At 59.6% G+C, this 17,396-nt stretch overlaps 1 gene segment (V, D, J or C); it reads left to right on the top strand.

The window, feature by feature from the left end:
- Positions 1-13,204: 13,204 nt before the first annotated feature.
- LOC141931600 (Ig lambda chain V-1 region-like) lies at positions 13,205-16,629 on the top strand. The segment is given in 2 exon segments: positions 13,205-13,267; positions 16,271-16,629. Coding segments are annotated over 2 exon segments (405 nt in total).
- Positions 16,630-17,396: the final 767 nt, after the last annotated feature.

Raw genomic sequence — 17,396 nt, 5'->3', positions numbered from 1 at the left:
TTAGTGGCAGCTATGCTGGCTGGTACCAGCAGAAGGTCCCTGGCAGTGCCCCTGTCACTGTGATCTACTGGAGTGACCAGAGACCCTCGGGCATCCCTTCACGATTCTCCGGATCCAGTGGTGTGGAGAGCTCTGCCCGGGGGTGTGGAGCTGGGCAGGGGGGGCGTTTGCCCTCATGCTCCAGAGGCAGCAGAGGCCAGAGCGCTTCTCCCCATCCCCGTGGTGCTGCTGAGAAGTGGGAGCGCCTGTGCTGCCGGAGCAACCCTGGCCCCTGGGGCGGGAGGTCTCGGGGCACCAGCCCGCAGTGGGGGTGCGCTGTGGGCAGCGGGTGCTGGCGTGGCGCTGCGGGCTCATGCAGGGCTGGCTGTGGGTGCGGAGCCCCCCGGAGAAGTACCAGGGCGGGAGGGGAAGGGGAGCGCAGCTGGAGGAGCTGTGCTGCCACAGAGGGATGCTCTAAGGGTGGGGGGGTGTGGGGGTGATGCCCCCAGTCGCAGGCCGGGCTCGATCCATCTGGTCCCAGTCTTGTGGCTTCTGAGCGAAAGCTGCTCGTGGTGCTCTGGTGTGGAGCGGGAGCTGGTTTTCCCAGGTGAGTGCCCAGGGAACAGACAGCCCAGGATGGTCCTGGTGCCTTTGGTGGGCCAGAGAGGAGCCTGCAGTGGGCAGGGGGGGCACTGGCACAGGAGCTGCCAGTGCATGTTGGGGGCCACATTTGCATGGAGGGGCCATGCCCGGGCAGGTGGGACTATAAGAGGGAGTTGGGGTTTGCAGCACAGCCCCATCGTGGTGGGGACTTGGAGGTGGTGGGATTGCGCTGTGGCCTGGCCCCTCTCCTCCACACAGCGCTTGCCCATGGCCACAGGGTTCCTGTCCCCCTCCCGCTGCCTAGGGAGGGCTGTGTTCCTGGGGCACTGGCTGACCCCCATCTTCTCCCATCTCTCCTCTCCCTCTCCAGGTTCCCTGGTCCAGGCAGCGCTGACTCAGCCGCCCTCGGTGTCAGCGAACCCGGGACAAACTGTCCAGATCACTTGCTCTGGGAGCAGCTGGAACTATGCCTGGTTCCAGCAGAAGGTCCCTGGCAGTGCCCCTGTCACTGTGATCTATGCTAACGACAAGAGACCCTCGGGCATCCCTTCACGATTCTCCGGATCGCAGTCTGGCTCCACAGGCACGTTAACCATCACTGGGGTCCAAGCCGAGGATGAGGCTGTCTATTACTGTGGTAGCTGGGACGACAGCAGCAGTGCTGGTCAGTGTGATGGAGGCACCAACTCTGGCATTCCCCCTCCAATTGCTGTTGCCAGTTGTCTTTGCAGAACCCTCATGTTATGGCATTGGGGTCTGTGTTCAGGTTTGCATGGACAGGCCATCCCCAGGCGAGTGGGAGCTTAAAAGGGAGTCGGGGTCCGCAACAGAGGCCATCGGTGTGGGGACACGGAGCTGGTGGGATCGCATCATTGCCTGGGTCCCTCTTTGTGGGAATTAAGAATTGGTAGTTAGCAAAATGTAAACTGACGTTGAGGTTAGAATAATGATTGTGGATAACTGAGGCAATATTACAGAACAGTGTGTTGTGAGTGTGAGAAACAGCAGGTCAGAACACCACCTGCAGAGCGTGGTGAGCGTGTGAGCAGTAAACAGACAAAACCTGAAGGTCAGTAGGATGCAGAAGTAAAAATGAGCCTATGTAAACAAGTGGTGATAAATTGGGAGCTTGCATACGTTGTGGCAACATTTACTCCTGGCAATGCTCCCCCTTCAACAAAATGGAGTGAGTTTGTCATGATTCAGCGCGTTGCCCTGATTCTGGCTGGTCCGAGACCAGCACCTCTTATCCTTGCAGTGCTCACCCACGTCTCAGGTGCAATGGCCAGACTTGCTGTGCCTGTCTAGGACCTCTGGGCACAGGGGCCCATCCCCCTGCACAGGGAGGGTCGCGCTCCTGGGGCACTGGCTGATGCCCGTTTTCTCCCCTCTCTCTTCTCCCTCTCCAGGTTCCCTGGTCCAGGCAGCGCTGACTCAGCCACCCTCGGTGTCAGCGAACCTGGGACAAACCGTTCAGATCACCTGCTCTGGGAGTACCTACAGCTATGGCTGGTTCCAGCAGAATGTCCCTGGCAGTGCCCCTGTCACTGTGATCTACTGGAGTGACCAGAGACCCTCGGGCATCCCTTCGCGATTCTCCGGATCCACGTCTGGTTCCACAGCCACGTTAACCATCACTGGGGTCCAAGCCGAGGACGAGGCTGTCTATTACTGTGGTGGTGTCGATAGCAGCAGCAATGCTGGTCAGGGTCACGGTGAAGCTGAGATTGTTTTTTCCCTTGTATTCATTGCTATACCTTCCCCTGCATCCGGAAGAGCTGTGGATGGTGGGCAGTTTGGAGCCTTGGGTCTTGTGGCTGTTGTGGCTTTTGCTTTGCAGGGTTTGTCAGCAATGCTGTCCTGTGGCCACCTCTGCTCTGGTGCCCATGCTGTGCTGGAGATGCCCTCATTCCCTCTGTCACACACCATCTCTCGACACAGCTTCTCACAGACTGGGGACTCCCTGCCCTGCAGCCCCTGGCTGCTGGCCTGGACGTGGCCCCACCTGGGGCATGGGCAGGGGTGTCTCCAGGCTGCCGCAAATGCTGGGTGCCCATGGCAGGCCATGCCCCTGGGCTGCCCCCTCTCAGTGACTCAGGGATGAGGTGTGTCCCGAGGGTCAGCAGGCAGGGAGAGGCTCCAGGCTCTGCCTACAGCCTCCCCTCAGGGAGTGCCTGGGCTGGGGGCTGCAGCCAGGGTGTCCCATCCATGTGCTTGCAGGCAGAGGAGTTCTGTCCCTGTCCCACTGCCCAGGGAAGGCCGTGCTCCTGGGGCAATGGCTGACCTCCGTCTTCTTCCCTCTCTCCTTTCCCTCTTCAGGTTCCCTGGTCCAGGCAGCGCTGACTCAGCCGCCCTCGGTGTCAGCAAACCCGGGACAAACCGCCCAGATCACCTGCTCTGGGAGTAGCGGCGTCTTTGCTGGCTGGTACCAACAGAAGGTCCCTGGCAGTGCCCCTGTCACTGTGATCTATATCAATGACAAGAGACCCTCGGGCATCCCTTCACGATTCTCCGGATCCAAGTCTGGCTCCACGGGCACGTTAACCATCACTGGGGTCCAAGCCGAGGACGAGGCTGTCTATTACTGTGGTAGCTCTGACAGCAGCAGCAATCCTGGTCAGCGTGATGGAGTCACAGACTCTGGCATTCCCCCTCCCCTTGCTGATGCCAGTTTTCCTTGCAGAACCCACATTCTCTGGCCTTGGGCTCTGGGTCTCTAATCACAAGCCCTGTATTGCTGCCCAGGGAGGGCCGTGCTCCTGGGGCACTGGCTGACCCCCATCTTCTCCCCTCTCTCCGCTCCCTCTCCAGGTTCCCTGGTCCAGGCAGCGCTGACTCAGCCACCCTCGGTGTCAGCGAACCCGGGACAAACCGTCCAGATCACCTGCTCCGGGGGTAGCGGCAGCTATGGCTGGTACCAGCAGAAGGTCCCTGGCAGTGCCCCTGTCACTGTGATCTATGGGAACACCAACAGACCCTCGGGCATCCCTTCACGATTCTCCGGATCCAAGTCTGGCTCCACAGCCACGTTAACCATCACTGGGGTCCAAGCCGAGGACGAGGCTGTCTATTACTGTGGTGCCTTGGACAGCAGTGCTGATCAGCACCCACGTGCCCAGCAGCGTGGCCGTGGATGGGTGCTGTGGGTTGACCGTTACTCTCTGCTGTGCGCGGGTGGCAGCGATAGTGGTGATGGTGCTGGGGGATGTGGAGTGGCAGAGCTCCTCGCTGTGCAGGCCTTGGTGGGGCTGGTTGCCCCTGCCCACAAAATATGATGTTGGCACTGGTGCTGTGTGTTAATTTACTGTTGGGTAGCCATCGTGCCACGAGACCAGCTCTCTCCCTTCCCAGGGAGCGCAGTGGGGCTCCCCGGTTACCAGGGTTTTACTTAGCCCACGTGTTGGGCACGACAGCCCGGCACTGGTGTGTCTGGGGCGGCTTCCTGGGCCCTCAGTGGGACGAGTTGCAGCAGCTTCTTGAAGTCGTTTTGCTTTCTGGTGTCTTCCCAGAAGCTGCATGCTACTATTTCATAGGAATTCAGACTCGTGGAGGCACTGTCAGCTTAAATGTCTGAGCCTGGCACGACTTGGGCTGTTCAGCAACCTCGAGGGCTGTTCTAGGCTAAGAGCAACTCTGCCCGAGACGCTGTTGTCAGTGCCTGCAAACCGCCGTGGTTCCCACATCCCTGCAGCCCCTGGCAACCCCGGCTGTTAGAACACACAAGCACAGGGTATGTTAATAGCAAGAAGTGTAAGCTCCTTGGGAAGATGCACAAAGTGTGTTTTCTTTCCAGGAACGTCATCCCTTCGTTTGTGCTGATGGATATCCAGGCCTCCACCGTTGTGGCTTATGTATACCAACTACTTGAAGAGGATGTGAAAGTAGAAAGAATTGAGTTCAAGAAGTTCTGAATCGTGTTCAAAGCTGCTCGTTGACTTCTCGCCGCCTTTCGTTCCTGCTCTTTCCAGTCAAGTCTGAGTGGAGGCAGGCCACGAGGGGGTGCTGCTGCTCTGGCGTGTTGGACTGTAAAGCAGCCACGAGGCTCCATTGCTTGTGAGCTTGTAGGAAAACGTTGAGTCTTGGTTCCCAACCAGAACTTGAAGCAGAAGAAACTGCTGATGAAGAGAAAGAGGCCTGTGGGAACTCTGCTGTGTCTGAGGAGGAGCTGCTGCATTCGTGGCCTGAGGGAGCCAGAGAGGGTGGTGGTGTCTTGTCATTGAACCTCTTGTGCGAAAGGAACGTAGACTAATAAATCCCTGTCTTTGTGTGTCTGGGTCCTACTCACTGTGGTTCTAAGAGGTGAAGGGGGTCTGGGATTTGGAGTGAGGGGGCTCTGAGGGCTGAAAGGAAGCTGCTGTTTGCTTCCTGAGGCATTTCAGGATCTGTCAGAGCTGCCCCAGGGCTCTGGCTGCTTGGGCAGGTGCATCCCACCACCTGTTTGGGGCATCAGGGAAAGGGGAGGCGGGTCTGGGAAGGGTGGTGTGGAGAGCTCTGCCCGGGGGTGTGGAGCTGGGCAGGGGGGGCGTTTGCCCTCATGCTCCAGAGGCAGCAGAGGCCAGAGCGCTTCTCCCCATCCCCGTGGTGCTGCTGAGAAGTGGGAGCGCCTGTGCTGCCGGACAACCCTGGCCCCTGGGGCGGGAGATCTCGGGGCACCAGCCCGCAGTGGGGGTGCGCTGTGGGCAGCGGGTGCTGGCGTGACGCTGCGGGGTTGTGTGGGGCCGGCCGTGGGTGCAGAGCCCCCTGGAGAAGCACCAGGGCGGGAGGGGAAGGGGAGCGCAGCTGGAGGAGCTGTGCTGCCACAGAGGGATGCTCTAAGGGTGGGGGGGTGTGGGGGTGATGGCCCCGGTCGCAGGCCGGGCTGAGGCAGCTGCAGAGGATGCTTCAGCAAGGGTGGGTAGAAAAGCGTTGCTGCCATCCCTTGGCACGTGTCTTGGCTACGGTTGTGTTTGCCAAAAGCAGAGTCAAGGAGCAATTTCCCAGACCCCTCGATCCAGCTGGTCCCAGTCTTGTGGCTTCTGAGCGAAAGCTGCTCGTGGTGCTCTGGTGTGGAGCGGGAGCTGGTTTTCCCAGGTGAGTGCCCAGGGAACAGACAGCCCAGGGTGGTCCTGGTGCCTTTGGTGGGCCAGAGAGGAGCCTGCAGTGGGCAGGGTGGGCACTGGCACAGGAGCTGTCAGTGCATGTTGGGGGCCACATTTGCATGGAGGGGCCATGCCCGGGCAGGTGGGGCTATAAGAGGGAGTTGGGGTTCACAGCACAGCCCCATCATGGTGGGGACTTGGAGGTGGTGGGATTGCGCTGTGGCCTGGCCCCTCTCCTCCACACAGCGCTTGCCCACGGCCTTTGGCCACAGGGTTCCTGTCCCCCTCCCGCTGCCTAGGGAGGGCTGTGTTCCTGGGGCACTGGCTGACCCCTGTCTTCTCCCATCTCTCCTCTCCCTCTCTGGTCTCTAAGCAGGGCCTGTTCAGCTGCCCTCAATGTACGTGTCCCCAGGAGTAAACAGCTGGATCTCCTGCTCCCAGATTAACAACATCTATGGCTGGTTCCAGCAGAAGGTCCCTGGCAGTGCCCCTGTCATTGTGATCTATGATAGCACAGAGGCCCACGGGCCTCCCTTATCAATTCTCTGGACCCAGATCCGGCTCCACAGGCACATTAACTATCAGTGGTGTCCAAGCTGAGGACAAGGCTGTCTATTACTGTGGTGGCAACAATGGAGACAGCAGCTATGGTGTCTGCTGACCATGAATAAGAGAAAGCCTTGAAAGTCAGAAGAAGATTTTCAGACATTCTCCCTCCTGGCCAAACATCGGTGTGGCTGTGGGGCTGAGGCAGGTTCCTGTCCCCTCTGCACAGCCATGGCTGTGAATGTCCTCCCTTTCTTGTCCTAGAGCACTGGAGGTGACTCCATGGCTGTGGACCGTTGTCCCCATTGTCCTTGTCCCCACAAAATTCACAGCATGGCTTTGTTTGCCACCCCACTGCCTCCTGCTGCTGCTTGAGCTGCTGCTGCGGTGGGATGCACTGGGCTGGGCTCTGCTCCCTAAGGTTTACTGTGACCTTGTCTGGATGTCTTCTCCCCTGATTGTGGCACTCCCCCTCCTGCTGCCCAGGGAGGGCCATGCTCCTGGGGCACTGGCTGACCCCTGTCTTCTCCCCTCTCTCCTCTCCCTCTCCAGGTTCCCTGGTCCAGGCAGCGCTGACTCAGCCGCCCTCGGTGTCAGCGAACCCGGGACAAACTGTCCAGATCACCTGCTCCGGGGGTAGCAGCAGCTACTATGGCTGGTACCAGCAGAAGGTCCCTGGCAGTGCCCCTGTCACTGTGATCTACAACAGCAGCCAGAGACCCTCGGGCATCCCTTCATGAGTCTCTGGATCCAGGTCTGGCTCCACAGCCACGTTAACCATCACTGGGGTCCAAGCTGAGGACGAGGCTGTCTATTACTGTGGTAACTGGGACGGCAGCAGCAGTGCTGGTCAGCGTGATGGAGGCACCAACTCTGGCATTCCCCCTCCAATTGCTGCTGCCTTTTTGCAGAACCTTCATATTTTGGTCTTGGGGTCTGTGTCCAGATTTGCAAGGATGGGCTGTGTCCAGGCAAGTGGGGGCTTAAAAGGGAGTCAGGGTCTGCAGCACAGCCCCAGCGTTGTGGGGACACGGAGCTGGTGGAATCGCGCCATGGCCTGGGTCCCTCTTGTCCTTGCAGTGCTCGCCCACGTCTCAGATGCAATGGCCAGACTTGCTGTGCCCGTCCAGGACCTCTGGGCACAGTGGCCCATCCCCCTGCACAGGGAGGGCCGTGCTCCTGGGGCACTGGCTGACCCCTGTCTTCTCCCCTCTCTCCTCTCCCTCTCCAGGTTCCCTGGTCCAGGCAGCGCTGACTCAGCCGCCCTCGGTGTCAGCGAACCTGGGACAAACCGTCCAGATCACCTGCTCCGGGAGCAGCTATGGTTATGGCTGGTTCCAGCAGAAGGTCCCTGGCAGTGCCCCTGTCACTGTGATCTATCGCAACACCAACAGACCCTCGGGCATTCCTTCGCGATTCTCCGGATCCCAGTCTGGCTCCACAGGCACATTAACCATCACTGGGGTCCAAGCCGAGGACGAGGCTGTCTATTACTGTGGTAGCCGGGACAGCAGCAGCAGTGCTGGTCAGGGTCATGGTGATGCTGAGATTATTATTTTCCCTCCTGTTTGTTCCTCTGCTTCCCCTGTGTGGGAAAGAGCTGCAGAGGGTGGACAATTGCACTCTTTTGCACTCGCGGCTGTTGTGGCTCTTGCTTTGCAGGGTTCTGTCTGCAACTCTGTCCTGATGTCACCTCCCCTCTGGTGCTGCCCATGCACCTACTTCCCTGCCCCAGGGACCTGCAAGCATTGGTTTCTGTGGAGCAGTAGTGGCGTGCTGCTGGGCAGGGGGAGTTTCTGTCCCTCTTGTGTCTGGGAGCCTCTCCATGGAGATGAGCAGAGGTGGGCTTTGGGGGAATTCATGGGCTGGGTAGGGACCCACTGGCTCTGGGAAACTCTGTCCATTGCAGGACTATGCTGTATGCCATCAGGCACTGTATCCCCCCATTCCATTCCCCCCCAGCACTCTGAGCCTGGGCTGCAGCTGGGGATGTTTCTTTCTCATCCCAAGGGGTGTGGAGGAAACCAGGAGCCAGAGCCCGTGTGCCCTGGGTGCTTTGTGCTGCTGTGGGGAAAGGAGGTGTATGGGGAGAGGGTGTTTCTTGGGGCATATTTGAACATGGAAAGGCCCCAGTGGAGCTCATGCCCCCTGCCCAGGCAGTCCCCCATCTTTGTTCTCCAGGTTGGTGACTCTCACCAGACCGTGCTGTGCTGGAGATGCCCCCATTCTCTCTGTCACACACCATCTCTCGACACAGCTTCTCACAGACTGGGGACTCCCTGCCCTGCAGCCCCTGGCTGCTGGCCTGGACGTGGCCCCACCTGGGGCATGGGCAGGGGTGTCTCCAGGCTGCCGCAAATGCTGGGTGCCCATGGCAGGCCATGCCCCTGGGCTGCCCCCTCTCAGTGACTCAGGGATGAGGTGTGCCCCGAGGGTCAGCAGGCAGGGAGAGGCTCCAGGCTCTGCCTACAGCCTCCCCTCAGGGAGTGCCTGGGCTGGGGGCTGCAGCCAGGGTGTCCCATCCATGTGCTTGCAGGCAGAGGAGTTCTGTCCCTGTCCCACTGCCCGGGGAAGGCCGTGCTCCTGGGGCAATGGCTGACCCCCGTCTTCTTCCCTCTCTCCTCTTGCTCTCTGGTTTCTATGCAGGGCCCACTCAGTTGCCCACGAAGTATGTGTCTCCAGGAATAAACAGCTGGATCTTCTGCTCCCAGATTAACAACAACTATGGCTGGTTCCAGCAGAAGGTCCCTGGCAGTCCGTTTGTCACTGTGATCTATACTAACGACAAGAGACCCTCGGGCATCCCTTCGCGATTCTCTGGATCCACGTCTGGCTCCACGGGCACGTTAACCATCACTGGGATCCAAGCCGAGGACGAGGCTGTCTATTACTGTGGTAACTATGAGGACAGCTATACTGGTGCCACGGAGTAATGGGAAACTGATACAAATCCTGCTGCCATCACAGGGGCCAGTTAGGAGTCTCTGCTGTCCCTGTTTGATGGTGGGGCAGGTCCCTGCCATGGCCCTGCCCTTGCTGCCCTGTGCTGCAGGTGCCTGTGCCTGGTGTCCTGGCTCAGCCGTCCCTTACAGCTCCAGGTCTGTGCTCAATCCCTTCCAGTTGGGGAGCAGAAGACCCCCGGCAGCCCTGTGGGTCCAAGGTACCCTGTGCTCCCCAGCTGACACCCATAGCCCTGCTGGGTGCCTCCCTGACCTCCTCCCAGATCAGCTGGGCCAGGAGCCCTCAGGGCATCACCCCAGGGGGCTTCAGCCCTGCTGAAACTGTGGCCTCAGCACCAGGAGGTGGGAACATCCCATGGACTGCACAGCTGGGCCAAAGCTTTGCCTTCAAACCCTGGGAAGGGACATTTTGTGTGGGTGCAGCATTTCCATGGCCATGCATGAGGCTGCTGGGGCAGAGCAGGGCTGGTCAGGGGCTGCTCTGTTGTGCCAGAAGAGGAGCCTGTAGGCTACTCCAGCATTGGCTGTGTTTGCCCAGTGCTGTCCCCTTTGGGCTCATGCTCAGTCTGTGCAGGAGCCCCCCAACACCTCAGGCCCCCGGGGAAGCCCCTGAAGCTGGGCAATGTCTCCTGAGGGCCCATGACATCAAGGGGCTGCCCAGCACCCTGAGCTTGTCCCTGTCCTATGCCAGGAGGTGGCCTGGTCACCTGGCACGTGACTGGCCTTGTCCCTCTCCTCCTCATGGTGCTCGTCCACTGCTCAGATTCCCTGGGCAGACTCACGGCACCTGTCAGGGGCCTTTGGGCACAGAGGCCCATCCCACTGTCTGGGGAGGGCCGTGCTCCTGGAACACTGGCTGACCCCCTTCTTCTCCCCTCTCTCCTCTCCTCTCCCTCTCCAGGTTCCCTGGTCCAGGCAGCACTGACTCAGCCGCCCTCGGTGTCAGTGAACCCGGGACAAACCGTCCAGATCACCTGCTCCGGGAGTACTGACAGCTATGGCTGGTACCAGCAGAAGGTCCCTGGCAGTGGCCCTGTCACTGTGATCTACTACAATGACAAGAGACCCTCGGACATCCCTTCGCGATTCTCCGGATCCAAGTCTGGCTCCACGGGCACATTAACCATCACTGGGGTCCAAGCCGAGGACGAGGCTGTCTATTACTGTGGTGGCTGGGACAGCAGCAGTGATGCTGTTGTGGTGACACAGAGAGATGTGGAAGTGAGCTACATAGGATTTTAAAATGGAGATTCTCTGCCCTTCTCTCTCATGGCTGAGCAGGTATGTGGGGCTGGGGCACCTTCGTGTCCCCTCTGTATGGCTATGGCTGTGAATGTCCTTCTGATTGTACCATGCCATGAAGGAGGTGACCCTGGAGCTCTGCTTGTCCTGACAAATAGCACTGTGTTGCCCTGTCGCCTGCCCCACAGCCTCATGCTGCTGACAGCCACATCCTCAGGCTCCTGTCAGTTCTCCTCACAGAACCCCAGGGCTCAGACCTTGGGCTCTCTGCATGGGTCTGTTGGTCCCTATTTACAATTAGGAATTTTGGGCAAGGGGCCCCATACCACTGCTCAGGGAAGGCCGTGTTCCTGGGGCACTGGCTGACCCCCTTCTTCTCCCCTCTCTCCTATCCCTCTCCAGGTTCCCTGGTCCAGGCAGCGCTGACTCAGCCGCCCTCGGTGTCAGCGAACCTGGGACAAACCGTCCAGATCACCTGCTCTGGGAGTAGCAGCAACTACTATGGCTGGTACCAGCAGAAGGTCCCTGGCAGTGGCCCTGTCACTGATCTACAGCAACGACAAGAGACCCTCGGGCATCCCTTCACGATTCTCCGGATCCTTGTCTGGCTCCACAGCCACGTTAACCATCACTGGGGTCCAAGCCGAGGACGAGGCTGTCTATTACTGTGGTGGCAAAGATGGCAACATTGCTGATCTCATGGTGACACTGAGCCACAGGCAAGTGAGTCCTTGAGTGTCAAAGGGGTCAATTTTATCTTCTCCTGCCTCACAGCCAGGCTGGCCCCTCTCTCTGGCTTTGGGGTTTTTCCTTTTCCCTGCCGATGCCCTCCCCCATGTGCCCATTGTCTCAGGGCTGTGACTATGTCCCCAGGGGTCGGGGCCCTGGTGCTAGAAAGACCCTGGCTGGGCTCTTCCTGACTGCCCAATATCCACGTGAGGGGCAGAGGAGCCTGGGACAGTGTTAGGAGCTAGAGCCTGCGGAGCTGCCTGAGAAAAACTTTGCTGCGTTTCTGTTCCCCCAGACAGAGTCTTGCCTGGGGCCCTGTGGCCTTGCAGCCACCCTGGGTGTGTGGGTCTCGGTGCATGGGCATTTGCCACCCCATGGGAGCCCTGGGCACTGTGGCTGGGTAGGGAGAGCTTCTGCCTCAGCCCCTTACTCTCACACGGCTCTGGCTGAGCCACCCCCATGTCCGTGTCCCTGGGGCACAGCAGCTAGATCTAGGGCGGGAGTAGCAACAGTGCTTATGGCTGGTACCAGCAGAAGGTCCCTGGCAGTGCCCCTGTCACTGTGATCTACAAGAGCAACCAGCGACCCTCGGGCATCCCTTCACGATTCTCCGGATCCTTGTCTGGCTCCACAGCCACCTTAACCATCACTGGGGTCCAAGCCGAGGACGAGGCTGTCTATTACTGTGGTAGCGATGACGGCAGCAGCAGTGCTGACACATTGACATAGAGCAATGGGGAAGTGATACAAAAACCTCCTGCCATTACAGGAGCCAGTGAGGAGTCTCTGCTGTCCCTGTTTGATGGTGGGGCAGGTCCCTGCCATGGCCCTGCCCTTGCTGCCCTCTGCTGCAGGTGCCTGTGCCTGGTGTCCTGGCTCAGCTGTCCCTTACAGCTCCAGGTCTGTGCTCGTCCCCTGTCATTTGGGGAGGTGATGACCACCAGCAGCCCTCCTCCCATCCCTGTCCCTTGTTGCACTAGGACCCCCCTCCTCACTGGCACCTGTTCCCCACCACCCTCTTGTCCTGGAGCTGCCATGAGACGCTGCAGCTGCTGGTGGGCTTCTCCCTGGCCGGGAGGTGTCCAGCCAACACAGCCCTGCGCGAGCACCAGCACAGAAATGTCCAACGGCTCCTGCAGCCACAAGGCTCCTGCTGGAGCTGTGCAGCAGGGAGGGAGCATGACAACGCTGGGCTGTTTCAGAGGCCCTTGTGCTGCGGGGACGTGCAAGGGCTTGGCAGGAGGAGGTGTGGGCTGAGAATCTGTTGGTGCTGCCATGGGTGCAGCGTGACCAGCACGGCTGAGTGCAGGCTGGGGCAGCTCAGCTGACCTGGGCTGCAGGTGAGGGGCACCTGCCTGTGCTTGGACAGGACCTGCCTGCAGGAAGGTCTCTGCCTTGCTCCTGGGCATCGCCATGGGGGAGTACAGCCTGCTGAAAGCTCAGCCCCATCGTGGGTATTCAGGACTGTGCTGCTGACTGAGGGGCAAGGAAAAAGCTTCACCTTCAAACCCTGGGATGAGGAGTTTTGGGGAGCAAAGCCCTGCTGCTGGGAAGCCTGAGCAGTGACAGTCTACCAAGGGCTACAGCCCAGGGGAGCTTGTGGCTTCATGCCCAGGGACCCTGCCCACTGGAGCTGCCCCACAGGCACTGCAGTGTGCCCTGGGGATGGCCCGTGAGAGGCCTGAGCCAATCTGGAGAGCGCTGGGATGTGGGGCAGAGCTCAAAGGCATGGGGTTGGGCAATAGCTCCTCAGATTGCCCCAGGCCGTGACAGGGCAGGAGAAGGGCTGGGCAGGGGGAAAGGCTGCAGCTGGACCTGAGTAAAGGAGAGATTTGTCCTGATGTCTGGAACTGGGGGGCAGAAAGTCATTGGTGCCACCCCATGCCATGTCCCCAGAGCTGTCTGCAGCTGGTGCTGCCCCAGCCCCTCTCTGTTCTGGGCGGTCCTGGCAGGATACAGCCCGAGGTGTAGAGTCACATTTGCATGGAGGGGTCATGCCCCAGGCAGACAGGCACTTAAAAAGGAGCCAGGGTCCAGGGCACAGCCCTATCAGTGTGGTGACACAGAGCTGGTGGGATTGTGCCATGGCCTGGGTCCCTCTCTTCCTCGCAGTGCTCGCTCATGGCTCAGGTGCCCTGGCCAGACTCGCTATGCCCAGCCGGGGCCTTCGGGCTCAGGGGTTCTGTCCCCAACCAGTTGCCCAGGGAGGGCTGTGCTCCTGGGGCACTGGCTGACCCCCATCTTCTCCCCTCTCTCCTCTCCCTCTCCAGGTTCCCTGGTCCAGGCAGCGCTGACTCAGCCGCCCTCGGTGTCAGCGAATTTGGGACAAACCGTCCAGATCACCTGCTCTGGGGTTAGCAGTTATAGTTATGCTGGCTGGTACCAGCAGAAGGTCCCTGGCAGTGACCCTGTCACCATGATCTACTGGAATGACAACAGACCCTCAGACATCCCTTCGCAATTCTCCGGATCCTTCTCCGACTCCACGGCCACGTTAACCATCACTGGGGTCCAAGCCGAGGACGAGGCTGTCTATTACTGTGGTCAGTACGAGGACAGCTATACTGGTGCCACAGTGACACAGAGCAATGGGGAACTGATACAAAAGCCTCCCGTCATCACAGGGGCCAGTTAGGAGTCTCTGCTGTCCCAGTTTGTTGGTGGGGCAGGTCCCTGCCATGGCCCTGCCCTTGCTGCCCTGTGCTGCAGGTGCCTGTGCCTGGTGTCCTGGCTTGGCTGTCCCTTACAGCTCCAGGTCTGTGCTTGTCTGTGGTCATCTGAGAAGGGGATGATGCCCAGCAGTTCTGTCCCTGCCCCACAGCCTGCAAGGTCCTCCAAATTACCCACTGGCACACATGGTCCTGCCAGGTGACTCCCTGCTCTCCTCCCAGATCAGCTGGGCCAGGAGCCCTTGGGGAATCATCCTGGGGTGATTCAGCCCTGCTGAAACTGTGGCCTCAGCACCAGGAGGTGGGAACATGCCATGGGCTGCACAGCTGGGCCAAAGCTTTGCCTTCAAACCCTGGGAAGGGACATTTTGTGTGGGTGCAGCATTTCCATGGCCACACATGAGGCTGCTGGGGCAGAGCAGGGCTGGTCAGGGGCTGCTCTGTTGTGCCACAAGAGAAGCCCATGGGCTACTGCAGCGTTGACTGTGTTTGCTCAGTGCTAGCCCGTTGGGCTCATGCTCAGCCTTGGCAGGAGCCCCCGAGCACCTCTGGCCCCCGGGGAAGCCGCTGACACTGAGCAATTTCCCACTATGACCCCAAACAGCAAGGAGCTGCCCAGCACCCTCACTCCATGCCCATCCTGGGTCAGGAGCTGCTGCCTGGTCACCTGGTGCCTGGCTGGCCTGGGCCCCTCTCCTCCTCGTGGTGCTCGCCCACAGCTCAGGTGCCCTGGACAGAATTGCTGCACCTGGCCAGGGCCTTTGGGCACAAGGACACCATCCTGCTGCCTGGGGAGGACTGTGGTCCAGGGGCACTGGCTGACCCCCGTCTTCTCCCCTCTCTCCTCTCCCTCTCCAGGTTCCCTGGTCCAGGCAGCGCTGACTCAGCCGCCCTCAGTGGCAGCGAACCCAGGACAAACCGTCCAGATCACCTGCTCCGGGAGCAGCTATGGTTATTATGGATGGTATGAGCAGAAACCTGGCACTGCCCCTGTCACTGTGATTTATAAGAGCAACATCCCTTCGTGATTCTCTGGATCCTTGTCTGGCTCCATGGGCACTTTCACTATTACTGGGGTCCAAGCCAAGGATGAGGCTGTTACTGTGGTATCTGGGACGGCAGCAGTGCTGACCGGGGTGATGAAGCCACTGACTAATGGGGAATTGAGACACAGACCTGCACATCAAAGAGGAAGGTTTTAAGCCCTTTTCCCTCATGGACAAGCAGATTTGTGGCTGTGGAGCTGAGGCAGGTTCCTGTCCCCTGTCCAAGCACATGACTGTGAATGTCCCCACATCCATACCCCAAGGCACAGGAGGTGACTCTGGGGCTGGGGGTTCCTTTTCTCCATCTCTATAATAGGAAACACCTCATCCCCAGCCCCACTGCATTTTGCTCCTGGCAGCCCCAACCTCCTGCTGCTGCTGAAGCTGCCTCTGCTGGGTTGCTCTCAGCCAGGCCAGGCTCTGCTCCCCAGACATTTCTGTAGCCATGACCAGGTCCCGTTCCCTGTGAGGGTGTTGTTTCACTTCCCTGCTACTGCCAAGTCTCCTTGTAGGGCCACGGGTCTCTAGTCTTCAGCTTTGTCTGTGGGGTTGTGGGTCCCTCTGTGGCATCAGGACTGTTCGACATTGGAGACCTGTCCCTCTGCCCGGGGAGGGCCGTGCTCCTGGGACACTGGCTGACCCCCTTCTTCTCCCCTCTCTCCTATCCCTCTCCAGGATCTGTGGTCCAGGCAGCACTGACTCAGCCGCCCTCAGTGTCAGAGAACCTGAGACACATTCTCTGAATTACATGCTCTGGGAGTAGCAATGAATATGGCTGGTTCCAGCAGAAGGTCTCTGGCAGTGCCCCTGTCACTGTGATCTATGAAAGCACAAAGAGACCCTCGGGCATCCCTTCGCGATTCTCCGGATCCAAGTCTGGCTCCACGGGCACATTAACCATCACTGGGGTCCAAGCCGAGGACGAGGCTGTCTATTACTGTGGTGGCTGGGACAGCAGCAGTGATGCTGTTGTGGTGACACAGAGAGATGTGGAAGTGAGCTACATAGGATTTTAAAATGGAGATTCTCTGCCCTTCTCTCTCATGGCTGAGCAGGTATGTGGGGCTGGGGCACCTTCATGTCCCCTCTGTATGGCTATGGCTGTGAATGTCCTTCTGATTGTACCATGCCATGAAGGAGGTGACCCTGGAGCTCTGTTTGTCCTGACAAAAAGCACGGTGTTGCCCTGTCGCCTGCCCCACGGCCTCATGCTGCTGACAGCCACATCCTCAGGCTCCTGTCAGTTCTCCTCACAGAACCCCAGGGCTCAGACCTTGGGCTCTCTGCATGGGTCTGTTGGTCCCTATTTACAATTAGGAATTTTGGGCAAGGGGCCCCATACCACTGCTCAGGGAAGGCCGTGTTCCTGGGGCACTGGCTGACCCCCATCTTCTCCCCTCTCTCCTCTCCCTCTCCAGGTTCCCTGGTCCAGGCAGCGGTGACTCAGCCGCCCTCGGTGTCAGCGAACCCGGGACAAACCGTCCAGATCACCTGCTCCGGGGGTAGCAGCTACTATGGCTGGTACCAGCAGAAGGTCCCTGGCAGTGCCCCTGTCACTGTGATCTATGATAACACCAAGAGACCCTCAGGCATCCCTTCACGATTCTCCGGATCCAAGTCTGGCTCCACAGCCACGTTAACCATCACTGGGGTCCAAGCCGAGGACGAGGCTGTCTATTACTGTGGTAGCTACGACGGCAGCAACTATGCTGCCACGCTGACACGGAGCAATGGGGAAGTGATACAAAAACCTCTCCCCATCACAGGGACCAGTTAGGAGTCTCTGCTCTCCCCGTTTGATGGTGGGGCATGTCCCTGCCTTAGCCCTGCCCTTGCTGCCCTGTGCTGCAGGTCGCTGTGCCTGGTGTCCTGGCTGAGTCACCCCATAAAGGCCCAGGTCTCTGCCTGTCTCCTGCCCTGATCTCGGGAGGGGATGTGCAGCACTTGGAAACATGCCACTCCATTGCCACATTACCCATCAGTGACGTCCAAGCTCAGGCAGAGGCTGTCTCTTACTGTGCTCTCTGGGACACCACACCAGTGCTGGTCAGCGTTATGGTGACTTCCAGCACTGGGAACATGAGGCCCAAACCCACTGTTGCCCCAGGGCCATTTGGGTGTCACCTGCTGCCGCCACTGCTGTTGCTTGGACGAGGCATTGAAGCAGCATGTGTGCCTGTGAGGCAGCTCCAGCTGTGGGGCACCTGCTCTGCTCCAGCAGGTCCTCTCTGAGCTGACCACAGAGAGACAGCCCACCTGCAGCTCTGCCCTGCCTCTGCCCACTGTGCTCTGTGCCCCGGGCACCTTGGAGGGGACAGCGTCTGGGACAGGGAGGGATTGTGGGCATGGGGGCATTTCCCACAGATGCAGACACTCTTGGGTTGGGCATGATGTTGCCAAAGGTGGCAGCAATCCCTGTGCCCTGGCTTGGAGCAGGATTGGCCGGGGGCTGCCCCAACCACTGCGAGCAGAGTTCCTGGGATGCCCCAGCTCTGGCTGCATTTGCCCAGCACCGGTCCACTGGGCTCGTGACCAGGTCATGGG

The sequence above is a fragment of the Strix aluco genome, chromosome 18 (assembly GCF_031877795.1).
Source record: "Strix aluco isolate bStrAlu1 chromosome 18, bStrAlu1.hap1, whole genome shotgun sequence".
Taxonomy (NCBI): Eukaryota; Metazoa; Chordata; class Aves; order Strigiformes; family Strigidae; genus Strix; species Strix aluco.
This window is presented reverse-complemented; position numbering and strand designations above follow the sequence as displayed.